The sequence below is a fragment of the Podarcis tiliguerta genome (assembly GCF_965153285.1).
Source record: "Podarcis tiliguerta genome assembly, chromosome: 9".
NCBI lineage: Eukaryota > Metazoa > Chordata > Lepidosauria > Squamata > Lacertidae > Podarcis > Podarcis tiliguerta.
Window position 1 is genome coordinate 20938838 of NC_139542.1, and position 27314 is coordinate 20966151.

Below are 27314 nucleotides of genomic sequence, written 5' to 3' on the forward strand. Positions count from 1 at the left end.
GCTGTCTGAACCCAGGCTCATGGTTGAGCTCTTTCTCTGCTAATCATGAGCAAGGGATACACCTTGTCTGCAGCTTGTGGTTAGTGAGGAGAGAGTTTAGCCACAAGTCCCAGTTCAAATGACACACTCAGAACAGTGTGGCAGTCAAAACAACAAGGGCGGAGGGCAAAGTGGCCACAAGCTCCTCCCTGGCAGCCCAAACATTTGTGTGGTCTTGGAAGATTGACTTGCTATGTTGTGCAAATCAGACCTCTGTCTACACATGGTGGACATGGTACACAGAAAAAACCTTAGTCTCAACATTCTCCTTTGTAAAGTGATGAACTTAAGGTATGTACGCACTTGTCTTCCAAGAGATACTAATCCTTTACTTTTTAATCTCTTTCTTCCAACCAGTTCACAGGTTTGCCTCCTGCTAGGACAATCTCTTGTCAATACAACCATTCCCAGTCATTCTGAAGACATAAAAGAGGAAAACAGCAACCTCCATGGTAGTGACTATCTTAAGAATTCTCTTTCTGTTATTTTGACTAAAGAATCTGACATTTCCTTCCATAAACACCATGCAATAGGCTTTGAATGTACAAGCAGTGTGTATCTGGAGAGCAATCCTTGTAGCAAAAATAAAAGGAGGGGGAGGAGAGAGAGTGGAGTCTCCCATAAACCACTGTTTCAAATCCTCTAAAATAGCAGTAGGCAAATTATCTCTTAAGAGAATACATTACAGATAGCATACTCTTGTCAGATCCATGGGAAAAACCCCTCATATTTTATGAGTGATATCCAGCTGAATCAGAGTAGACCCGCTGAAATGAATTTAAGTCCATTATTTCAATGGGCTACATTGAATTAGGTTCTACTCTGAGAAGACTACACTTACATTAGTCATGTCAACTAATTTCAGTGGGTCTACTGTATGACTAACGTTGGATACAACACATGGGTCTACTCTCGAGTATGAAAAACACTAGGCTTAACCCTATGTTTGTAGCCTTCATGATTTTGAAGTTGTTGAAAATACACTTACTAAAGATTGCAAAGGCTGGAAAACCTTCAGTCAAGGAAAGAAAGGTCCAGATATATTTGTTATTTGCACATCTCATGCTTCTGAAAACACATTTAAAAGCATATTATATATATAATTTCATTCCTCCCCTTTCCAGATTTGGAATGAATCATTTCAGTATACAATAGGATCATCAATGAGTATTTGCGCTATGCTTTATAGCTGCGCTATGATCTTAACGGTGTTTGTGATAATGATATCAGTTACGTGGCTGAAGCATTCAGATCAGTTTCTGCTTTCAAGCTTGCAGTGACTGTTCAGAAGCCGCATTTGGTGCTAAAGCTAGTGGTGGTGAAGTGATTAAGAGTGTTGGATGAGGACCTTGAGCCTCTCGGCCTATTTTATAGGACTGTTGTTGGGATTAAGTGAGTGGGAGAATCATGTAGCCCACCTTGAGCTCCTTGGAGGAAAAGGTGAAATGTGAATGCAATAAATAAAAATCAACCAAATCTGCTCTTAGCGATGCAATCATTCAGTAGCTGACTTCATGAACTTGAATATTGTAGCCATATTGTGAAGAGCTCGAGCTGTGAAAGCTGAAGATCCTGGTTCAGTCATGTATTTGCTCATCAATATGGCAACTGCCACGCTAAGTACTGCATTTTCTTGGCTCCTGCTTTCATTTCATATGCAAGTACAGGCAACTTTTTGTTCAGATGGAGGCCATGGTGACCCAGAACATTTACTTTGCAAAAGGAGCCTTGATGGCACTGCTAAACAGATTCTAAGTATCTTCGCATTTACCCTTGGCTTTATGATTCTTCTGCAGAGAATTATGCAGGAACAGAGGTAAATTTTATAACCAGCTTATCATTTTGAACTCTCCTAGGAATAAGAGTACATTCAACACAAGGTATTATCCTGCTTAATAACATTCTGCAGTGTTGTTGTCCCTCTCAACCCCTGGCAGCCCAATTATAAAACGGAGGTTTCTTCAAAGACAGTTATTGTACAAGGATCTGTCTCCTTCTCAGGATCAAATTCTGAGAAGAGTTCCACCACTGAACTGCTGGAGGATGCTTATGATATAGAATAAAAAAGTTATGGACTAGTTGTAACATATCAGGCAAAACTGGGATTCCCCCCCCCCCCCGCATGTGATAATTAATGTGGCCACTGTTTATATGGCCTACTTTTAAAATTTATTTGTTTTACTAGTATATATTGGTAAAAAGAAAAGAGCCCCCTTTAGCAACCTCCCTTTTGGCAAAATTCATTATATTTCATTATACTGAATTCATCACATTCATTAATTATATTTCCACAAATGAATATAAAGCCAGGTTTAGTCCAAACTGTTAATCTTTTAAAACACATAATCAAAACAATTACTTTTGTAATGTTATTAAATATTCTGAATTCCGTACAGAATTCTGTACCTTATGAAAATGCTCCATTTATCACCAAGCCTATTATCTATTTATCTACTTTCTCTGACACTGATCAAGTTCGTTAATCTTACTGCATTTCTGAAGTAAGCAATTTGAGATTAACAGGACATCCTTCTTTTTCCAATTAAAGCTAATGGTGATTTTTGCTGCAGTAAGAAGGCAAATGATGATTTCTGAACTGTCTGACGGAATCATTGATGTCACACAGCAAAATAATACTGTTAATGGTGCAATGGCAAATTAAAGCCTGTCATTTCCTCCATGTGTGCTCAAGAACTAAATCCCATTTTAAAAAAAACATCCAGGCTTGTTCAATATGTTCCATCTCTTACTGGGCAAAAATGAATCTTTCCAAACACACCGCTTGCGTGTGCAACACCACAGTACTGACTGAGTTTATGACCATTCTAATACACATTTGCACCTACTATATAGCAAAACTTTACCTCCTACATGAGAGAATGAATCAGATAGACACCCAAGCTTCCCTGGAGTAAAAGAGATCACCAGGAAATTTGCCTATCTGTATGGGCTCAGTACTGACATAATAGAATGTTAATGCTAGCTCAACTAAAACATTGCATAGGCTACATTTAGTACAGCAAAGCCATACCCTCCAGCATCAAGGTGATCCAAGTCAGGACACTCGTTTCTTTGGTCTTGGGCTCTTGCAGGAGCCAGTTGACTTATGGCAAAGCACAAGACCAAGAAACTAGCGCTTTTTGTTCCAGTGCTCTTGCATGAGCCAGCTGGCTTGCACCAGAGCACTGGACTAAAAATGAGACATTCTGTGATCCAATCAGAAGCTGGGATGGCTTCTGTGATTCTAGAATGTCCCGCTTAAATTGGGACGGTTGAGCAATATGCAATACCTATTGCGATGTAATGGGAAACCATTAGGGTTGTATGTTCTCTAGATCCCTCCTCTTTTGCACCCAAGAGAAGATGTAAAGGTTTTGCTTCCTCTGAAACAACCACCACCACAGTTTCTTATGACATGAGATCAGGGAACCGTGGTTTATTTAAATGAAAGTTAAAACAGCCAGGATCAAACTGGTTTCAAGTACAGTGCTACCTCAGATTACGAATTTAATTCGTTCTGAAGGTCCGTTCTTAACCCAAAACCATTCTTAACCTGAGGCGCGCTTTCGCTAATGGGAGCTCCCGCTGCTGGCATGCCACCGGCGTGTGATTTCTGTTCTCATCCTGGAGCAAAGTTCTCAACCCGAGGTACTACTTCCAGGTTAGCAGAGTTGATAGCTCGAAGAATTTGTAACCCGAAGCATTTGTAACCAGAGGCACCACTGTACTTACCTGTTCTGAAAGCATAGTTTAAATTAACCACGGTTTCCAAAGTTTGAATATCATGAGGCAACAATAGTTTCAAACAGAAGCAGATGCTTCCAATTTCCTCATGGGATGTACAAGATATGATCTCAGTGTCTCTGGGCCTAGTTCATATAGTAGGAAGCCACAGTTTCCAATTTAATATGAACTGCATAATGCCAAGGCATTATAAAAAAAGAATAATATTAATAATATTAATAAGAGGGCCTTCTCGGTAGTGGCGCCTGCCCTGTGGAATGCCCTCCTAGCAGATGTCAAGGCAATAAACAACTATTTTACTTTTAAAAGACAACTGAAGGCAGCCCTCTTTAGGGAAGTTTTTAATGTCTAATGCTGTATTGTTTTTAATATTCAGTTGGAAGCTGCCCAGAGCGGCCAAGGAAACCCAGCCAGATGGGCGGGGTATAAATAAATTATTATTATTATTATTATTATTATTATTATTATTATTATTATTATTTGGGCTCCTTTACAGCCATCAAGAGTTATCTCACAGCTTGTACAGACACCCTTCTGACTATGTTGACAGCTCATTTGTCTCTTATACTAAATGCATGTCTAGCTTCCATTAATTCTCTGAATCACTTAACACAAACATTGGAATGGCATAACCGATGTGATACAAGATACCTGCTCTTCTGCTCAGCAAGCCAAAAATAAAGGCAGAAATCCAAACAAAGTAACTCAGCCAGCTGTTTCCCTTAGCAGCGTAAATTCCTCCTCGTCACATTAAACAGAATTTGTTGACAGAGCAATGCACATCGATCCAGAAGGCTCTATGATGAGCTCTGCATGTGCAATGGAAATGATGAGTCCCTCTGTTTTGACATCACCTCATGTGATGCTATGCTCTCTGACGCAGAGCAAACTGCTGCTGTCAGTTCCATCTGCCACCTATTTTTTACAGGCAACAAAGGTAGGCTTAGGCCAAAAGATACAACCTTAACAGCTGAATAGAATACAGTGGTACCTCGGGTTAAGTACTTAATTCGTTCTGGAGGTCCATTCTTAACCTGAAACTGTGCTTAACCTGAAGCACCACTTTAGCTAATGGGGCCTCCTGTTGCCGCTGCGCTGCTGGAGCACAATTTCTGTTCTCATCCTGAAGCAAAGTACTTAACCCAAGGTACTATTTCTGGGTTAGCGGAGTCTGTAACCTGAAGCATATGTAACCGGAGGTACCACTGTATTGGTAAAAAGACAGCAACATGCTTTTGGGATTTCATGCTGCAGAAATGAGAGAGAGAGACTTAGAATAGCTCCGTTGCACTGCGCCCACAGAAACATACAACAGGGTGGTACACTTAGATTACCCTAATGAGAAATCCTCAACCAATTTATTGTAGAGGTTTTTTTCTTAATATGATAAAGTCAGAGGAAATACAATTTCCACCACAGCAGTAAAATTAACATTAGGATCATTAGAGGGGATGCTATAAAGTACCCTTTTTATTGTTCTTTTTTCTCTCACAACTGTACATCTTTATTTATTATTTCCATTTTCCCTTGATTTATTTGAAACTCCACTTTTCTCATCAGCAGCCTCTTGGAGTGTGTGCATGCCTTCTAAGAGACACTATACAGGACCTGGGTTCAAAAAGTGTGTTCTCCAATAAATGAGAGCACGTGTTGCGGTGTGGGCCTGGGGACCTACACACGCAACTACAATGGAGTGGTAATTTCCCCAAAATAGTGTGTGATACCTCCAGACCACATTTCTGGCAGGGATGTGAAAGGAACCAGTAGGCCATTAATGAAACAGACAAAAACAGCTAGGACATATTTGGGGGGAAATGTGCTGCTATATGATCACGATACCTGCAAAGCACTGACCTCCAGAAAATAGGAACATACTTCTTTGTTACATATGTCACTCAGAAGTCTAATGTTAATGATCCCATGTAATAGTAATAACAATTTTGTTCAATCAGATTGTAAACAAGACAACTGCAGTTTAGAAATAAGCTCTATATTAACCCTGTTTTTACAATTACGCTTCAAGAACACTTAAACACATTTGGGTGAAGTACATAATCAGAGAATATACTGGCTAGTAATCAGGAAATGCTTGCTTTCCTAGAGCTGATATATTAATGCTTTCCATGGACTGCTTGCCAGCTAAAGACTGGTGCAGGTGGCATTTTGCCCTGGAGACCAAACACAGCTGCTCTGGGATTTTCCCAAGTTCTTGCAGCCAACTGTCCAAGGCACCAAAGCCACTCTCCAAGCTAGATCACTGCATGCGGCTGGGACAGTCAGCTGCCACCTTATTGCAGACAGAAAGAACGAAGCAGACACTGTGCTAGGATTAAATAAGCCGTAGCTTTTATTCACTCATTAACATAACTTGCAACTTGCATGCAGGCAAGCAATGAGATTAAGTTCATTCTATGATCAAGAAAGTTGGTTTGGCTGTTGAAGCACACTTGCGCCCCTTCTCGCTCTTCCCTTCCAGTGTGGCCCAGTTCAATTCTGAGCTGCTTCCTTCTGGACAAATCTGTCCTCTCTGTAAAAAGCAACATGGTGTTTCCCAAACAGCTGCCACTCAAGACACTGCTGCCAAGAATGTGACCCTGGTGTAGCCCCCAAAAGGATGATGGAATCTCTTGCCTATTGGTTCCAGACCTTCCTCCACAATTCATCTTTTGAGAAGCTCCACTGAACAGTCAGCCAAATTAATATAATTCCTTGCCCTCCGCCCCCTGCAATGGCATTCTAAAGGTAAAGGTACCCCTGCCCATGCGGGCCAGTCTTGACAGACTCTAGGGTTGTGCGCCCATCTCACTCAAGAGGCCGGGGGCCAGGGCTGTCCGAAGACACTTCCGGGTCACGTGGCCAGCGTGACATCGCTGCTCTGGCGAGCCAGAGCCGCACACGGAAACACCGTTTACCTTCCCGCTAGTCCCTATTTATGTACTTGCACCCGAGGGTGCTTTTGAACAGCTAGGTTGGCAGGCGCTGGGACCGAACAACGGGAGCGCACCCCGCCGCGGGGATTCGAACCGCCAACCTTTTGATCGGCAAGCCCTAGGCGCTGAGGCTTTAACCCACAGCGCCACCCGCGTCCCAATAGAATGTCCCAATGGCATTCTAGGGAAGACCAAAAACACACCTGGCCACAGTCAATTAGGTACCACAAACATATTGCTAGGCTTCAATAATGTGACCTGGTCAATGTGCTCATCATCAAGGAAGGGTCCATGGGAGGGTTAGGTGCTACCTCAGGGTCAACAAACTTTTTCAGCAGGAGGCCAGTCCACTGTTCCTCAGATCTTGTGGGGGGCCGGACTATATTTCGGGGGAAATTCCTGTGTCCCACAAATAACCCAGAGATGCATTTTAAATAAAAGGACACATTCTACTCATGTAAAAACATGCTGATTCCTGGACCGTCTGTGGGCCGGAGTTTGCCTACCCATGTGCTACCTGAACAACTCCCAACTGCACTGTTGAGGGTGGGAAATGCTCTTTAACATCCCTGTTCTCTTATTTCTCTCCCTTTGGTCTCACGATGGCAAGGAAACCCTAGCCATCATGATAATGTCCCTGTTCTCCCCTAATGTCAAGCCCCATTGGGGCTGCTGCTTCCTCAAGGCTGTCACAGTCACATCCCATACCATGATCTGCACTACAGAGGCAACTCTAGCAAAACTCTTCCCCTTACAGAGGGACTAAATACAGTGTCTCCTAATCAGATACTCTTGAGTTTTGTTTTCTTTCTTATCAAAGTTATCTCACCACCAGGGGAAAAAATTGCAAAAAAGCAATTTGCATTATTGCATTTATAAAAGAATTGGGCACATTCATTTTGGGCATTAAACTTTGGAGCAGACATTTTAATTTGTTGATTTTTAAAAATCACAGCATACACACCTGCACATTCAGCATCATCTACCTCAGGCCCTGACATTCCAGAAAACACTCTTCCATTCTTATCACGGAAGTGCTCAGTGGGGGCTTCTAAGTAATAAGGAGTTAGAAGAACTGAAGTTTCTACTTACTTATTCGAGTGTGTCTTGTGTGATGAGGTTATTACCTCATGGCTGGATGCCACTTTTGAGTTAATTAAAATGTTACTTTGGCATGTGTCCCACATTGAGGGGATTCCAAAGAGTGAATATTAACCTGAGATAGAAACTAAGATTGAAAGTGCCAACCTTTGCCTGCAAACGCAAAGCAGTCTGCTGACAGGGCTGAAATTCCTTGAGCCAAGCTGAAGTAGAATATCTAGTGCTTGGTCAGCAAGTGGGACACACTTTTCCAGCTCAGCTTAATGAGTAAAAAGGCTATGGCCATCCATATCTCACATTTACAACTTGTGTTTTGCCTCAAAGACTAAATAAAAAAATTAAGTCATATGGACTTTTACAAAGCTGCTATAAAATAGTGGTAAGAGTTTGAACAACAAAGCAGGAGGTCTTGGATTCTATTTCTCTCTCATGAGGTGGCCTTCAGCAGCACCCCCCCCCCCAATTAAGTGCTTTGCAGTGTCCTATCTTAGGGGATACTTTCCACTACTGCAAGAATCCCTTGTATGTTTCAGAAAATTATAGGCTACACTGTAGGTTCCATTCTCAGTTGGCATTGCACTGTTAAACCTCACTGCTTGTTTGCATATTACTATTATTATTAAATTCCCACTATCTACACTTTCTGGAAACAGCTGAAGATATCTTTGTTCTGACAAGCTTTCCTAGCTGGGTGAATAGATCTCTGACATGTTTTTCTCCATTTATTTCATTTCAATTCAATGCTCTCATCCCTCGATTTTAGTGTATTTAATGCAGTCCCATCTGGGGCCAGAATCTGTCCTGCTAATTCCTTGCTATTTCAGGGGAATCAAGACCCACTGGCCATGTTACAGAGGTGGAATAGTTGTGAAGAAGAGATTAGGCAACACCTGCCAGTGCTATCCTAGGATTTGCAAAGTATTAACCAGCTGCTAATTCCTAAAAGAACTCATCTGCAATTTTAAAAAATGAGAAGCAAAATGACCTGAGTAAAGGCACAGAAAACAGAGCTGGCTTCTGGCAAGACTTTGTGTGTGTGTGTGTGTGTGTGTGTGTGTGCACGTGCGCGCAATTCACTTTTCAGAGTGTTCATCTAGACCAATCAACAAAAGGTTTACTCTGCTGTTTCGGATAAGGATTAGTTGCAGCTAAGTGTCATTTCTGAACAGAGATTCTGAACTTTAGACATTTCTCCTCTGGCTTGGTAAAATCATATTAACAACATTTATTTACTTTCAATTTGTTGGTGAGGCTTGGGTGTTGTTTGTTTGTTTACTATAATGAGAGAGAGAGAGAGAGAGAGAGAGAGAGAGAGAGAGTTGAATCTTTTCTTGGCTTTGAGATGGTTTTAAACAGATGTTACTAGAAAACATCAGCATTTGGCAGAATCTCTGATACCAAAGCAGCCCGCATCAGAAGCAGGCTTACTGAAATCTGGGACACGAGTGCTCTGTTTTGCTAGGACTCCAGATCAAGATGTGAGGACACTGAGGAAGTATGAAATCTAGGATTCTCAAAGTGGACTGGCTTATTTAGGAACAGCAAACAATTAATTATTAGAGGAGAGTGCCTGTCTCTCCAGTACTTCTTCATTGGCAAAACAGCAGTATTTGTATCACCCACTTTCTCAATTAGTACAACACACATTACCACGATGCCTTCCTGCTTATGTTTAGATGTCTAGCTTGAGGCCTCTCCCTTAGTTTCATGGGACTCTGTTGCCTCACTTTCCCATTGTTCCAATTGGTACCATACCTGGATGAAATGAAGCTCAAACAGCCAAGTCATCTCAGTTTCATCTCTTGAATCCCTGCGTGGGCCCAAGAATTACATGCAAAATTTTCATCTCCACCTTGGATACCATGCTCAAAGGCTTAGTGATGGCTGCTTAGAATAAAACAGCAAAAGCCACACATCAATCACGATGTGCCAAAGAAAAGAGCTGCAGAGAAGCATGGTGGCAACATCTGACATTGTGCATATTCAGCATATCTCTGCACAGCACACACTTTCTACTACCCACCCTCCAACCTTCCTTTCCTTTTCCTTGAAAGTGAAACAGATTTCTTGCCCTTTGGGCATTGCTGAAATGGGCATGAATAAGAATTTTTGAGTAGGGTTCAGTGTCCTGGATAGCACCATATTCCTATCCCAAGGAGGGGAATTGCCAAAAGTTGTTGCTCCCTCAGTCTGTTTCACTCCACATCCCATCAGCCCCAGCCAGCATGACCAATGCAAAGGGATGATGGGAGTTGTGGTCCAACAACATCTGGAAGACCACTGGTTCCCCATCCCTGTTCTATGAATATCTTCCACTCCATTTACTTCTGTTCCTCATTATTGCCACTAAAGCCCAGCCCCAAAAGTGTTTAAATAAACTGAAAGTCTAAAAATGTTTATGAAAAAATAAAATTACACAAATGACAGTGGAGCAAATCTACTTAATTTGCATAGCATATTGTGGTTTTCCATATTTGATAACACACAAGCCTATATACACTGTGGAAGATATTCTTAAAATGGAGGCAATGCCCTATTTAGAGGATAAAAACATAAAATGGCATTAAGAAGCAGCTAAACTCGATTACATAAGTTGCTGGATGTTTCTGTCACACACACACACACACACACACACACGGTCACAAGCACCTTCACTTTATTCACATTATATTTATTCATTTCAACAATTTGTATACCACTTCATCATGCTCCTCTCACTCAGTAATATCCAGGAGACCCAATACAATTCATATATTTATATCACACAATTTTATACAGATAGGCTGATCTATTGGAGCCTGTGATTTGTAACCTTAAGAGTTGAAGAGGCTGTCCTTTATTAATTGAGAAGGAGCAAATATGTGTTTTCAAACCAATGAAGTATAAATCTATTTTTCCCCTCAGGACATTTGCTCAGAGTTCAGCCTGCTTTGTCTCCTCACCAACAACTTTTGAACATCTGATATTAACATTTCAATTCATTTGGCAGTCATATTGGCTTCTGTACAACTCATTTGTGAAACGTCTTTATTACAGCAGCTATTGATCACTTGCAAAATCCCTGCCGATATTGCAATAGCAGCCAGTTGCAATCTGCTCGCTTTGATACTGGCAACTGGATGAAATTGAGCAGAGGAAAATTTAAGCTGAACATCAGGAAACATTTAGAAACCAAGGTCTATTAGCCACTGCAATAATTTCCCAAGGGAGCCCCAGAAGATTCAATGAAGTAATTTAAAACTAGAATGCACAGAGAAGGAGGGAGGGAAACCAACACAACACAAATCCTGCACTGAGAGAAGAAGGGTTTGTACATGCTCAGTTTATATAAAAAATGTTAAGCAGTTTCTGAAGGTCTCTTTGAGCTTCTGGCTTAACTTGATATACACAGACGGCATGCAGGTGTTAAAAACTGTTCTTGAAAGAGTCTCTCACCCACAATCAAGCTTCCTCCACTATAGCTCCTTACAAGACTTTTGTTAAACTCAGTATTTCCTAAGAAGCGAGTCTTGCTAATTTCAGCAGAACTTAGTTCCAAGTGTCTGCACTAAAGGGCTTCACCAGGGGGCCACTTTGCCCACAAAAACATGGACAATGCCAAGTTGGCTGCACCAGTGCAACGTACACCCACTTCTGCATTGTCTCATTGCTAAAAGCTGGTCTACTGGCACATTGGCACAGAACCAGAAACCACCACCATATTCAAATGTGATCCATAGCAGATCTACAAAGCTATAATACAGGTGAGATTGGTAGTGGGGAAATGGAGAGAGATGGCTAAGAGGATACTGGATAATATTGCTTTCTTGTGGACCATCCCAACCCACTCTATGGACAACAGGGAGGAAGCAATATTGGCACAATCCTAAACAGTGACTATACAGCAGTAGCAGTTATGTTTGAGCATGAAACTGAGAGGCAGAACAGAACAGCCCTGCAACTGAATCAGTAGAAGTTCCTAACATACAACAGGTTTTACTGCCACTTTTAGAAGGGTATCAGTCACTTTTAAAAGGAAAACAAAGGAACCAACTGTGAAGAACCTAAGAAGAGCACTGATGGAGACTAATGACCCATCTAGTTGGGTCCGCTGATTCCTACAGTGACCCACCAGATGCCTATGGGAAGTCGAGAGGCAGGGTTTGAAGGCAACATCCTTTCTCATGGTTGTTTCCCGCAGCTGGTGTTCAAAGGAAGTATACTACATATGGAGGGTCAATACAGCCATTCTAGGTAAGGGTAGATTATTTATTTAGGAATTACTGAGGATTTCCCCCTCCTCCTCTTCTCCATAGTTTTATGCATATCTCATTACAGCCTCAGAAATGATCTGTTTACAGGAAAATATAGACTCCAGAGCCATGATTTAAAAACTAAAAGGGCACCACCCACCAGGGAATTCACCCCATAAATCCCGCTGGAATGAATGGGAGCTACACTCTGCAACTTTTACAAAACGGCCTCATTTCAACAGGGTTTCTACAGAAGAACTATCTGCTGAACTGTGCTCTCTGAAAGGCGTGCAGTGGACAAAGCAAATGCATTTCCATTCAGATACACAACCCAACGAAGAAGACAATTAAGATAGAAAGATCAAGGCACAAATGGTTTCATGCAAATTAATGACTGGGTGGGAAAGTTTTCTCCGCCTAGGGCAAAATCGGGTTCTTTAACCAAGCACAATTCATTAATTCCCTTGGCAACGTTTTGTTGTGATTGTTTCTTCCTTTTCCCTCATTTGTTATTTCTTTTAACATTTTTCTCTTTTTTTGTTACTAAATGTCTTCTTTCATGACAATCACCATTTTCCTTTTTCCATGGAAGCAAATCACCAAAGCTGCAACCCAAATGCCTCCTCCCTCTCCTCCTCTTAAGCTAGACTGTGCATGGTTTGTGGGCTCAGGCAGCCAGCCACTTCTGGGTCACTCCATTTGTACAGACCTCTTCTTCCGCCCACAGAATGGGTGGATGAGTGGAAGGCCACTCTCTCAAGCTGGCCCTGGCCTGATCTGCCTCCCACCCACCACCACCTGCCCGCCTTCCCCCTTTCTGGTGCTGCTGCCTCTTTGAGCTACCAAGCTGGGGAGGCACTCATGGCTCCATACATCTTCAGTGACAGCAGCTGTTTGGATTGATGTTTAAGTGTGTGTGCTGGCCTGCTGGATGTGGGGAATGGCATTACTATGCACAGGTTCACTTGTGAATGGAAAACTTGCTGGGGCAAGGACCAACCTCTGCAGCTTCTGTTTACTTTGTAAAACATTGTGTGCATTGATGACTTGATGAAAATAATATCATTTGCTTAGTGGGCCTCCTTATTTGGCAGATACAGGTGACCTTTGTCCACATAAACCATCAAGAAGATGTTTACTTATACATATATACACGCAGCCACATGCACTCAAGATACACACGCACACACACACACACACACACACACACACAAACACACCAATCATCTGGTTCTCAAAAGTCATGCAGAACACCTTGTTGCCCAGCAAGATGAACACAATATTCACCACAATGAACAATGACCCCACCAGTCATGTACTTCAGTCTACCAGGTGCTTAATAATCCCTCCCATACCATTTCTACAGTCCCAGTAAAAGAGCGCATAGGTAAAGGCAAAGGGACCCCTGACCATTAGGTCCAGTCACGGACAACTCTGGGGTTGCAGTGCTCATCTTACTTTATTGGCCGAGGGAGCCGGCGTACAGCTTCCAGGTCATGTGGCCAGCATGACTAAGCCGCTTCTGGAGAACCAGAGCAGCACACGGAAACGCCGTTTACCTTCCTGCTGGAGCGGTACCTATTTATCTACAGTACTTGCACTTTGACGTGCTTTCAAACTGCTAGGTTGGCAGGGGCAGGGACCGAGCAACGGGAGCTCACCCCGTCACAGGGATTCGAACCGCTGACTTTCTGATCGGCAAGCCCTAGGCTCTGTGGTTTAACCCACAGCGCCACCCGCGTCTTACAAAAGGTTTAATACAGTGGTACCTCAGGTTACATACGCTTCAGGTTACAGACTCCACTAACCCATAAGTAGTACCTCGGGCTAAGAACTTTGATTCAGGATGAGAACAGAAATCGTGCTCTGGCGGCGGCAGCAGGAGGCCCCATTAGCTAAAGTGGTGCTTCAGGTTAAGAACAGTTTCAGGTTAAGAATGGACCTCCAGAACAAATTAAGTACGTAACCAGAGGTACCACTGTATTCCACTCTACATGGATTGTGGGTTGTGATCGGCACACTGGGTTACAGATGGTGCAGGCCAGAGGAAGTGAGGACATGAGATAGTACAGGAAACAATGGAGAGGGAAGATATCAAAGTTGCAGAGGAATGCATTTCAAGTCACAACACTGCCCTCCTTCAGGGACAAATATTTTATTTAATTTTTTTATTTTTTTTTTACCCCAAAGAACTGCTTAAGCAGTCTTGCACACTATTGTCAGAAAAAAGATTGTGATGGCTATTTTAAGCTGACATTTTTATTCTCCCAAGCATTTGGACAGCACAAACGGTTTGGATTTGAATCCTTGTTTCTGGTGTTCATGCACATGCTGGAAGACGATAGATATTTTACATTCTTAAGTGAATCTTTGGATGAAAACTTTTAGTATAGATGTATCTGTTTTGTTCAAACAGATGCTCTATTTATATTGCGTTTCTGTATTTTATTGTCTTGTAACTTGCTCTGGAGCTCCTTTTGGGTTTGTGAAGTGATATATAAATTTAATTAACTAAAATAACTAAGGAGCACCTTTGAAGAAACTGGTTATGTTCCCCCATAGAAGAGCAGTTCTGTGACTTGACATAGGACTTTCCTACCTAGAGAGCAAACGTCTTTCTGTCCCACTCAAGGCTAGTCTAACATAAAAAATGGACTGAACTAGTCCCATTCCAATACAACAGGGATCAGAATCCTTTTTAATGTCCTTTGTGTTATGTACAATAAATGTTTTATGATCACATTGCATCAGAATTCCTGTTATTTTGCCATTGTTATTTGTACCTACCAGTAACTGGGGCATCTATATCCAGCAAGTTTTTTTCCTGGCGGAGAATTGAAGCACCCTCTGTTATTATTCTCAAAGCAACACTCTCTTCCAGCCTTCCTTCCTTCATAAGGTGTGCCTTTAGGATATCCACACGGGGCTTTCCATCATTGTCAAACACTTCCTTTGCTGTGAGCCGATGGCTTGGAGGAAATGGGACAGCTGCAAGAACAAAGACAGATGGATTCAATACACCAAGCAAACCCATTAGTCCCAATAAAAACAAAGTTTTTTTAAACTACCGGTAACCAATTTGGTTTTCATAAACTTTCCATATTTATTAGACTGTCAGGCAATAAGACTGTTTCCTCTTGTAGTCAGTAGGCTTCTTGAGCACTTATGTATACTTTGTAATCCCTAGCAATTTAACTTTAGTTTAAAATCTTAAGTAAATCCCATAAGAATAATATTTTCTTACTTATACCCCTCCCACTTGAATGGGTTGCCCCAGCCACTCTGGCCGGCTGCTCTCATCCCACCCTGCTCTCACCCTGAAAAGACAACGATGGCTAGCCCATGCATCTTAGCAAAGGATCAGGAAAGACAGAAGGTGCATCCTTTGCGAAGGTTCAAAACCTTAATCAAAAACTACTCAAGTTCAAGATAGGTAACTGTGGCTACTATGGACTTTCCTCTTTCCCCTGGCAATGCTTGGCTCTACCAAAGGATATTTCTGCAACCACACAAAATGCAACCAAGGTGGTAAGTCACAGACCCTACAGGCCGTAAGGCAACTCTAGCAAAACATCAATAAGTGCAAACACACCGCTCTTGAGAAGACTTATAAACTATATAAACAATTATAGACCTGCAAGGGGAAGAGAAGACTGATGGGAGGCATGAGAGCAAATAAGGGCTATCATACAGAAGATGGAGCCAACTTGTTTGCTGTTGATCCACAGAGCTGGGCTGGAGCCCCTGGATGGAAATATCAGGAAAACAGATTTTGCTTTAACACTAGGAGAAGCTCCCTAAGCAGTAAGCTCTGGTCTACTGTCTTAGGAGGTGGTGGGTGGTGCGCCCTCTCTGAATGTATTTACATAGAGGCTGGATGGACAACCATCTCTCAGGAATGCTGTGTTTGCATCCTGCACTGTAGATTCTACACTGAGCAGAGCTGGGCCCTACCAATGCTATAATTCTATGAGAATGACAATTCTGATGTTCTGGGCACTGACTCCAACATTAAAGATGTTCTCCCATCAAGGGTTTAGTGCAAAGCCTCCCATTGTCACAAAGCAGTGATAGGCTTTGCAGAACTCATGTGATACTGCTGCTTTCACTTTCTTGCTCCCAGCGGAAAAGCAAGAGAGGTGATGCTCTCAGTTTCAAGGATCAAGATGTAGCATTATCCCAGCTTAACCCCCTTTCCCAAGCAGCTAAATTGGAGTGGCATTAGAGGCTGCCTGCCTTGCCAGCTGCAGGGTAATTATACTCATCCAAGCTGCCGCTGCTGTGGTTGGGTCAGATTAAAGAAAAGTGAATGAAAAGCTCTGGGGAGGATTCAGAACCAGTCTATCTACAATACGTATAGGCCAGCCTCACCAAGTGGAGTGCATCCCTAAATATATATTTGTAATTTCCAGAGCTATGTGGCAACAGCACTTGAAGCTTCTGCATCTTAAAGAACCATTTCAGGTGGCACTTTCCCCCATCCTATATGGGTGTAAAGAATGCAAGGAGGGAGCCAGAAACTCCTTGAAATTGTTGGCTCCTGTTTATTGAGCATTTGTGCTGATTTGTTTGTACTGAGCTTATGCAGAGGTGCATCGTCTTTACTGTACATAATTTAGTGTGCCTGCCTTTTTGGGATTTCTAGCTCGCTGCACTCAATGCCCTCTCTGACTTACAGAGGAATATTACCTCCAGTACATCCTTCTCTGTCCTTTCTATAACCATATCCTACTGGTTCTTTCTACGCCACCAGGTTTCTGTTTTGCTCGCTGTATCTGTAACTGCTATGCCCTCAAAGACCAAGCACTCCACTTCACCCATCTTGGCTCGGAGGCTTCCAGCATTACTGTAGAAAAACCTGTACACAGTGTCACTCTTTACTTGTGTTTTGACATGTAGCCTTTGGGCCTCTCTGAATTGCTATCTTGCTCCCCACACTCACAATGCCTAGTTCTACGCAATCCAAATTTTCATCCATTTTAAGCTCCTGTCAGCTTTCCTGCCCACAATCAGTTTCAAAGCTGCTCTGCCATCTTATTTTTATTTTAAGTTCAAAAAGGTCTGGTTCATCCCTGTTCAAGTGAAACCAACCCCTTTCTGCATAGGTCTAGCTTGCCCTAAAATATTTCCCCAGTGTCAAACAAATCTAAACCCCTCCTCCGAACACAATCATCTCACCATGCTATGGATCAGACCATGACACCAAACTGCCTCCTTGGTGAGCAGTGGAACAGGAAAGGAAGGCAGACCACCTGACTTAACAGGACAGAAGTGAGTTTTTACTTCTCCATCAAGCTGAAAAGGAGGTGGCTGAGCTGCCTGCATTCGGACTTGCTTCAGAATTCAGCGCTGGTTGTCCCCCCCCCCCAACAGTCACTGACCAAGAATCACCAGGCAGCAACACGCTGCAGAAACAGTTAATATTTTTGTTTAGTGCTGCCTGTGTCAGCATCACTGCTGATGTTCTCAGCATAGCTATGGGAATAAGGTTCTTAATTAAACACCCTCTACGGTGCCAGCAGAGGGGAACACACCACAATTATTGGCACACACCGCATGTACTGTTGTTTTCTCCTTTCACTTCCTAACATTATAACAAGACAACCTGACTTCCAGATAAGCTTATGCTACACACAAGTTCAATCCTTTTCCTACATGCATGTATGTACACATACATGGTCAAATGCAGATACACAGCCTGACCTGATGACTCAACTACGAACAACCATGCTGAATATTAAATTCTACGAATGACTAGGCATAAGGCAGCATGATTCTACATGAGGCACGTAGAAGCCCCATCCACACTGAGATTTGGGCCTCATCGGCACTCTACATTTAAAGCAGCATTGTATCAGCTGTGGCTTCCCACAAAAAATCCTGTGAACTGCAGTTTGTTACGCGTGCTGAGAGTTGTTAGGAGCCCTCACGGAGCCATGATTTCCCAAGTTCTAGGTGAAGAGGGTCTTGACAGTTAAATCACTCTGGGAATTGGAGCTCTGGGACAGGAACAAGGGTCTCCACAACTGTCAGCACCCTTAACAATCTACAGTTCCCAGGATTCTTCAGGGGGAGGCCATGTCTGTTTAAAGAGGTATGCTGCTGCTTTAAATGTATAGTGCAGATGAGGCCTGATTCTCAGCTCCTTTCTACCTTTTCCAGTCATCACTGGTCTTTCCTCTTCCTTCTTCATTGTTGTTCATAATGGCTGGTTAGTCTTGGCTATCACTCTGTTTAGTGATAATCATAGGATATTGGACCTGGGATGGGAATCAGCATGTATAGGAGGAGTGCTGGACCACACACGCTACAACATAACACAACAACAAAACGGGGGAGAAAGGGTGGGCTCACCCCACTGTTTAGCTAATGCCATCCTCAAGGATTGGAGGGATAAGACTGAGCTGGCTGGCATATTTGATTGATGCTTCTAGTGAGATTAAATGCAAAGAAGGAATCATTTTAGCAGGGATGGACTTCTGACATCTGTTCAAAGCTTTCTGCAACTGTCGACCAATTTACAATAGGCAGGGAAGCTACAAGCAAAGGAACTAAAACTTCTGCAAGGTACCCTATCAACTCCAACAGCAACTTCTATTTATATTTTTATTTGTAAGCTGCCTTGGCATTGATTTATAAAACAGGAAGACTACAACCCCTCATCCCACTATTTCAGTCAGAACTGTTGTTTTGTTTTTGGAAGTCGAAGGTTATTTATAGTTGTCACCATTTAAATTTTTTTTTTTAGAGCAGACCAGTAATTATGCTTCATTATCATTTAATCATATGTCTGGAGAGGAAAAACCGCAGGCTAGCACTTCAAATGGAATAACCACAATATTATTTTGTTTGTGACATTATGCCATATACATTTTAACATGTTTATTATAATAATTGTTACTATTGTGCAAATTTATAGGCCGCTTCCTGGCATAAAGCTGTCAAGGTGATGAAAATAGAAAAAATGGAATAAAACGTGAAACACGGGCTCTAAAAAGAATAAAACCATCCATACAAATTCTGAAAACAGTGAAACACTTTCACTCGATATAAAATTGATCTTCCACAGTTGAATGGGTTAAAGCTTCCTAAACAAAAATGTAAACATCATCATGTTAGGTGCCTGTCTGATTTTGGCTGCTCATTTATTCCAGAAGGCTGGAGCTGCAATTCTAAAAGCCTGGTTTCTAGCACAGTTTCTATTGTACTCTCAGGACAGCCCCATCTGAGGAGTGCAGCTGTCAGGCAGGATCCAGTGGGAAAGGGAGCACCTGAGATATTCTGGTCCCATGTTGTTGCTTTAATTGCTAGAAGCAGGGTGTTGAAATGTGCCCAGTAGCATACTGGCAACCAGTGCAGCTCCTTCTGCACAGGTGTTATATGGTGTCAATGGGGGTATCCCAGTCAACATTGTAGCTGCTACAATCTGCTCCAGCTGCAGCATCCAGGTTAAGTCTAAGGCACTGTTTCTCAAACTTGGGTCTCCAACTTCTGTTGAACTATAACTCCCACCATCATTCCTGACCACTGGTCCTGCAGGCTAGGGATGATGGGAATTGTAGTCCAACAACAGCTGGAGGCCCCAGTTTGAGAAACACTGGCTCAAGGGAAGCCCCACGTAGAGTGTGTTGCAGTAGTCTAGTCTTGAGGTCAAGGTTCAAGAATGCAGTCTTGAGGTCAAGGTTCAAGAATGCAGAGTCTAAGAAAGCCATGCCGATTTGTGCCATTAAAGAGTGGATGAGCAGCGGCAACATTGTTGTTGGTTTTTTTAAAAAGAAAACTGAGTTTGAAAACATAGTACAGTAGTGTTGCTCCAAAACTGAAAGGACTAAACAAACTGCTAACATATGAGGCTAGCCAATTAAAAATATTTTCCAGCTGCAAATGATTAACAAATTTATTACCACAAAGGTGGTTGTTGTTGTTTTAAAAGGCAAAGCCATGACTGGCTGAACACTTGCTTCCTATTAAACTGGTTGCTAATAGAATCAGTACATGATGCACCACACATTGCATTAGCAAAAAAGCTCATTAGAATAATAAAACCAAATGGCATTAAAATGCAATTCATGCCAGTACCAAGAGAGGGCAGTATTAATTCCTTCACTATGCAGAGTTTAGTCACCTGGAATAACTATTCTTCCAGGTGGAAACTCTCAAAACGGGAAAAATATGGAGAACACAACTTCAGAAAACACAACAAAGAATCCCGTGACACTTTGAAGGCTAACAATGTATTGCAGCATAAGCTTTCATTTTATCAGAAGAATGAGATGTTATCCTTAGCGAGAAGGCACGTGGGTATAAAGAAAAAAAGAAAAAGAAAAAAAGGGGGGTCCAAATGGCAATGAAATAAAAAAACCAAAAACACTATCTGATAATCCTTGGCAAAGAGATCACTCATGACAGCTGTAACTGATGATAACAGAGCCATCAAAGTTTTGCTACGCTGATTATTTTAGAGAACTTGCACAACACGAATTTTAAAAAATTCTTAAGGAGTAAAGCTACTGTAAAATGGCCATTTATCAGAACACTGAATGAAGGAGCAGGAAAATGAACCAAACTGACATGTGAAGTGGTTCTTAGCAGTGTTTGACTTATGGGTAAATGCATACCCTCAGTGGCAGAACAGCTGCTTTGCTTGCAGAAGGTCCCAGATTCAACTGCTGGCATCTCCTTGTGGAGCTGGGAGAGAATTCGGTCTGAAATCCTAGAGAACCACTGACAGCTAATGCGGGCAGTACTAATCTATCTGGGTGAAGGTCTGACTCAGCATCAGATGGCTTCCTATGTTCCTAACTTTTGTAAGAAGAAGAAGAGTTTGGATTTGATATCCCGCTTTATCACTACCAGAAGGAGTCTCAAAGCGGCTAACAATCTCCTTTCCCTTCCTTCCCCACAACGAACCCTCTGTGAGGTGAGTGGGGCTGAGAGACTTCAAAGAAGTGTGACTAGCCCATAGTCACCCAGCAGCTGTGTGTGGAGGAGTGGAGACGCGAACCCGGTTCACCAGATTACGAGACTACTGCTCTTAACCACTACACCACACTGGCTCTCGTGTGGGACAGCAAACCACCTTCTGAAAGCCTCTGCAGTGAAGAAAATCCATATTACAAAAATTACTTTTAACTTCTTTTTGTAAATATGCAGCAGCCCTCGGGTAAAAAAAGAAAAACAGCTCATTGGGCTGTTTAAATATTATTTCACTATTGCACAGCACCTGAACTATAGAAAAGGTCTAATCATTTCTACTCAACCTGCATGTGGCACCCCCCTTAGGGATCAGAACAAAGAGGAACTCCTGGGGATTGCCTTTTAACTCTGTAGATTCTGCCCTTTGGGCTTCTGGTTCCCCAGATAATATTGCAACAAGTTGAAAACAGAGACATTTTTTCACCTCATCCTTCTTGTAAGAAACACAACCAAGTGCCACCATGTGCTCCTCACTTGAATTTCCCAGTAGCTAGCCAAAGACAACAAACAGAATTTACAATAACAGCTGAGATTAGTTGGATGTCCAGAAGAGAGTGAAAGGGAAGTGTCATTTTCTTCTTCTTCAGATTGTTTGAGCTTAATTAAGTTTGTTCATGCCAAAGAAGTCAGCCTCCCATGAGCAGGTTGTACAGATTCAACAAAGCATATTAGTGTTTGTAACTCGGGGTGCCTGTCCATACGTCATCTCTTGAGCCATGAGTGCCCCAACAGCAGTTTAATAAAGTCAACAGAAATGAAGCTGAACAAATACTTCCTTCTGTGCATGTTTGCTAAAAGAGAAACACAGCAAGTCTTTCAAGCAAAGTGAGCAACTCAACAAACATTTTTTACTGGCCTGTTGGCCATTTGTAACCTAAAAAGAACTAGCCAATCAAGCTTTGCAATGCTTTCTCACTTTTTCATGAAAGCAGCAAATACTTACCGCGGCTATTAGGTAGTGGCTAAGGACAATGTCAAAAGAACAATGGTTGTTCTGCTTCTCCCAGACACAATAAGCTTAGGTAGAAGCAGCATGCTTCTGCTTCCTTAATCAGGGCTTGCTACTAACCAGGATTTGAACCTGGGTTGGAACTGAGTCCTTTTCAAGTGTCCCAGCTTCTCCATCACATAAACTGGTGCTCCCAGGATGGGTGAAGGCACCAGACTCTACTCCACCATTTGCATGCCTGCAACGGAGAAGTGCATGCACATGTGCACACTGTGGATGTGCAAAGAAACACATGCGCAGTAGGAGCATCCCACTCCCTGCCTCAAGTCAGAAGACTTGAAAAAGGCTTTGGTTAAGAACTTTGTGTAGGAGGGCAGAGAATCACATGCTACAGTGGTCTGCACCAGCTCAATGACTCAAGCCAAACAGGATAGGACTACCAGAGGCATGCATGATTTTGTTTTGTTTTTTCCCTGCCCAGTACGACCCCTGATGCACCTGAGAAGATTTAAAGTGCTATTCTAGTTACACCCTGGTTCATCTCCAACAGACAATGCAGGCAAATGTTTAAAGATGTTTATATTTCTCAGTGTTAATGCAGCCAAGAGCTTGGCAATGTCTACTCGTGTCCTACTGGATCCAACGGGGCTTATTCCTAGGTAACCAGGGTTAGGATTACAGCTTTATTCTTAGAATCAAAGAATTGTAGAGCTGGAAGGCACCCCGAGGGTCATATAGTCCAACACCCTGCAATGCAGGAACCTCAACATTCGGTCCCTCATCCCATCTGAAACCATACTGGACCCTGCTTAGCTTTGAAAATGTGCTAGCAGTTTCATTGCTGCACCACTAGGATGATAAAAAAGCAACTCTTTCCCATACAGCAGACTGAACCTGGGCCACCTGGGTGAAAACCAGGAATCCTAACTGATAGCACAATTCCCCAAAAAATTCTCCGTTCCAAAATGATGTCTACTAAACCATTTGACATTTTATAACCTTTTGAAATTTTATACCCTTAACAAATAAGTAACATCTCATGTCTACAAATGTCTTGGGCATTTGGTTCAAATATAATACTACTGAAGTAGCCAATTGTCTTATTTTCCAGACTAATTTTTTTGAGATGCACATGGAAAAAAGCAGTGTACAGAAGGCAAAGCAGTGGTTTTTTAAAAAATATAAAAATGCCATACCTGCTGCCAACTAGGCATAATTAAAACATGATTTTTTTTCACCTGCTCAAAAGAGAAAGATGAAGGCATATTTGCAGAGAACAATTGCTGTGAAGTAACAGCTATTTTAGACTTATTTTGCAGAGTTGCTTGTTACAGGTGACATACAGTACGTAGAAAGTGAGTCATTACAGTCCATGGTTGCCAAGAAACGGCATAGTCACAGCCCACTTATAGTAGAGAAGTCTGCCAAACAAAGTGCTACACTAGAGAATTGCCCAAAGATGCATAGATGGAATACCTGTCTTCTTGTGGCTACACTGAAATGCACCATGCCGTCTGATGATACTATACAATTAAACAAATGAATAAGCAAAATCTTTATTTGACATGACATTTCAAAAACAAGACCAATGGAACCCAAAACTTGTGGAAGTTTTCCATTGGTTTTCTAACACTATGCTCAGGCCAAAGGGGAAAAAAACTACTTGCACAGTTGTGCAGGTAACATGCACAGGAATGTGACACTGTTCTAAGGAATGGAAATAAAATTATGGCCAACACAACAAGCACACACTTGACTTTGAAGATCCTTCTGACCACCATACTTGGCTGACATACTTGTTGCAAAAGGATTGAACCCAAGTCCACAGCATCTCCGGATGTAGCTGGGAAAGGCTCCCCATCTTAAACCTTAAATCTTAAACCTTGCCAGTCCATCTGAACAGGATTAAAGCAGATAGGCCAGTCATCTAACTCAATATAAGGCACTATCCTATATTCCTGCCATACACAAAACTAAAGTTCCTTGGAGTGCAAGCGTCTCATCCAGACCAACAAAGTGAGTATAAGAATTATTAAAGGGGGCGGGGGACGGTTACGCTAATAAATTATGGAACAAGACCTTCCGCAAGCTGCAATTGGTATTAATAAAAAGTGCGGCCTTCCCCAAACAGGTAGCCTACTAGTGCTTTGTACTGCAACATTAATCAGCCCCTGAAAGCACAGCCGGTGGCCAGAGGTAGTGGGAGTTGTAGATCAACAACATCTGGAACGAACCAGGTTGGGCTGCCAAAGACTGATCTAGTCACTCAGTTCTTTACTAAGGCCTGTACCTAAAGCTCTGGTGGTTATTCTAATGCATGCTTTCTTCTTACACCAAGTGTAATAAATTGATACAAAAATGTGTGTGTGTGTGTGTGTGTGTGAGAGAGAGAGAGAGAGAGAGAGAGAGAGAGAGAGAGTTTACATGCACACGTGCATAAAGAAATTAAAGCTTGGGTCCAAAGAAGAGCAAACAGAATCCGACTTAGGAAATGTAAAATTCCCTGCAGTCTCCTGTGATTCCACCAGTGCTGATTCACAGAGTCAGGGGGCCCACCTGAATATTCTTCAGTGTGGAACAGAATCTGAAATCGGGGACCCCCTTTAGTGAACAGAAATGTCTTTCTGTTCGTGCTAGGACACCACTGGAGCCAAGCGAATGTAGATTACGTAGCCTTACATTATCTCCTGTTTTTCATATCAATTGTTTTGACTACGGTTATTAATAACATTTTTAAAAACCCAGGGAAACAGCCAGGCTCAACCGAAATCCCTTTAAGTGTAGACTAGCACATGCAGGATTACATCTGGAAAAGCTGATTACAACTTCCTGACCTCCATCAGTGGAATTTGCTTTTGAACTTAGTGTCCCACCCAAGTTTGTTCCATAAGCTTCCAAGCAGTGTGTTGACAGATTTTGCTTTTATTAGATATTGAACAAAGAACAACTACACTCCATTGAAAAGCCATTATAGGAACAATTAATTCAGCAGAAAGCATCGCTGGAAAGACTGAACAACAGATCCCTCCCCAAAAGTACCATGCTGTAATGGAAAATGCCACTGTTCTGTTAAGGTTTAGGTGAATATACAAGTACTGAATAGAAGAACATAGGAGCCTCCTGCAATAGCCCATCTAGCGCAACATCATCTAGCCAACCATAGACAGATGGGAAGCCGGCAAGCAGGACCTGAGCACAACGGCACTCTCCCCATTTATGATTCCTAGCAATTGATATTCAGAGACATACTGCTTTCAATCTTCTCCTGCATGCGATGACAGGCTCTGGTGGATTGAGAGGATGAGACCAATAGTGGGTCCAATGGTCAAGAATGAGGTCACTGCAAGTGTTGTAGAGGGAAATGAGGGGCAGATAGGGCTCGTCAACCTGGGAAGTTAGCCCATCTAGGAGAAGAAGCACTCTGATCCTAAACTTTGCAGCTATACTCATTTGTGAGAAAGGTGAACCCAGAGGAAAAACCCATACCTGCTGCCTTGTGGGGCATCTTCAGAAGAAGAAAAGGCTAAGGAGTAAACCCTAAACAAATCCAGAATGGAGTCCCTAATACTGTTGGATTGCACCTTGTATGCTTCCTTCTGGCAACTCCTGCAGCCAAGCTGGTACCAAATGTATTGCTCTGCTTTCCTTTGGACCACATCAGTGAAGCCGAGGAGGGGCGGGTCTTGTCATTTGGGCAGCCCAGGACCTCCATACACATTGCTGAGGCTTGCTCCCTGGGGAGGTCACTTCGGTGCTGCTAACATTTGGCTTCACCCCCGGAGGCTCTTGAGAGTCACAGATGCCAACTGCCTTCAATAGTGAAGGTAGAGCATGGTCATCCTGGCCAATAGCCAATGATAGCATTATTCAAAATCTTCTTTATAAGTCACCCAAGTTGGTGCCCCTCACTACTTATTGTGGTAGTGAGTTCCACAGTTTAACTACACGCTGTGTGAAGAAACATTGTTTTTGAAGATGTTTTAATTATTGTTGTACATGATGGTATTTTTGCTAAAATGTACACTGCTCTAGACAGCATCTTAAAAAGCAGAGACATCACCTTGCCGACAAAGGTCCATATAGTTAAAGCTATGGTTTTCCCAGTAGTGATGTATGGAGGTGAGAGCTGGGCCATAAAGAAGGCTGATCGCCAAAGAATTTATGCTTTTGAATTATGGTGCTGGAGGAGACTCTTCAGAGTCGCATGGACTGCAAGAAGACCAAACCTATCCATTCTGAAGGAAATCAGCCCTGAGTGCTCACTGGAACGACAAATCTTGAAGCTGAGGCTCCAATACTTTGGCCACCTCATGAGAAGAGAAGACTCCCTGGAAAAGACCCTGATGTTGGGTAAAGATGGAGGGCACAAGGAGAAGGGAACGACAGAGGACAATAATGTTGGACAGTATTCTTGAAGCTACCAACATGAGTTTGACCAAGCTGTGGGAGGCAGTGGAAGACAGGAGTGAATGGCATGCTCTGGTCCATGGGGTCACGCAGAGTTGGACACGACTAAATGACTAAACAACAGCAACAACACTGCTCTTGGCTCCTTTTGAAGGAACAGAAGTATATGAACTCTAAAATTAAATAAAAGATTTCCTAGGGTTTTCCCTTTGGGGGTCATTTAATCACATCCTGGGAATTTCCTTCAAGGGGTCTGCCTCAGGGCAGAGAATATTTGCCTCCTTATTAAATCCTGGCTGCACTTGAAGAGCTTCACACAGCAGGGTTTTGTCCCACCCTCCCACCCCCTTTAAGACTCTGGAAAGCCTTCCTATAAAAGCTCGTGTCCTAAGTAGGAGTTAACTGTAGGATTTGATAACAAAATTGCTCTCCCACGAGAAATTGTCCTCTTCAGCAACAATCCATATTTAAATACCGCACATCTTCCAGAGCAGCACACCAACCTCTTTGGTTAAGCTGGGAAAGAAATTCCCTTGCTTTCTCCTACTCACAGGCATGCCAGAAGAAGAAGGGGTGGGGGTGGGGGGAGAATCAAAGCTTCATCCCACAGAGCCATATGTACTGGACTCTGCAACTTCAAATGAATTTCTTTCAACCTCTTCGAGAAAAAATAGCCTAAAGCACTTTGAAATGTCCCCAAAACAATCCTCCTTAACAGAACTGAAGCCCAGCTCTTTTGTGATTTGCCAAATGCAAGGGGGATGCCCCCCCTTTCTTTTCTTTTCCTTTTTGGTACAGAATAACCACAGTGCTGTGACATTCAAGCCGTGTTACAATCGTTACCTGTAGCTTAATACAAGTGTTCTATGCACATTTACTTTGTATTTGAAAAGAAACAGTTTCCTGGCTCCTGATGTTTCAGGCACCATGGTGGCT

At 42.5% G+C, this 27314-nt stretch overlaps 1 protein-coding gene across 6 annotated transcripts in view; it reads right to left on the minus strand.

Moving 5' to 3' along the window:
• PPP3CA (protein phosphatase 3 catalytic subunit alpha) overlaps window positions 1-27314 on the minus strand; it is a 185773-nt gene that overhangs the window by 81726 nt on the left and 76733 nt on the right. For all 6 annotated transcript variants that reach the window (XM_083456786.1, XM_083456784.1, XM_083456782.1 and 3 more), the window contains exon 2: window positions 14834-15034. In XM_083456786.1, coding sequence (XP_083312912.1) covers window positions 14834-15034 — 201 coding nt within the window. The remainder of the gene's footprint in view (window positions 1-14833; window positions 15035-27314) is intronic.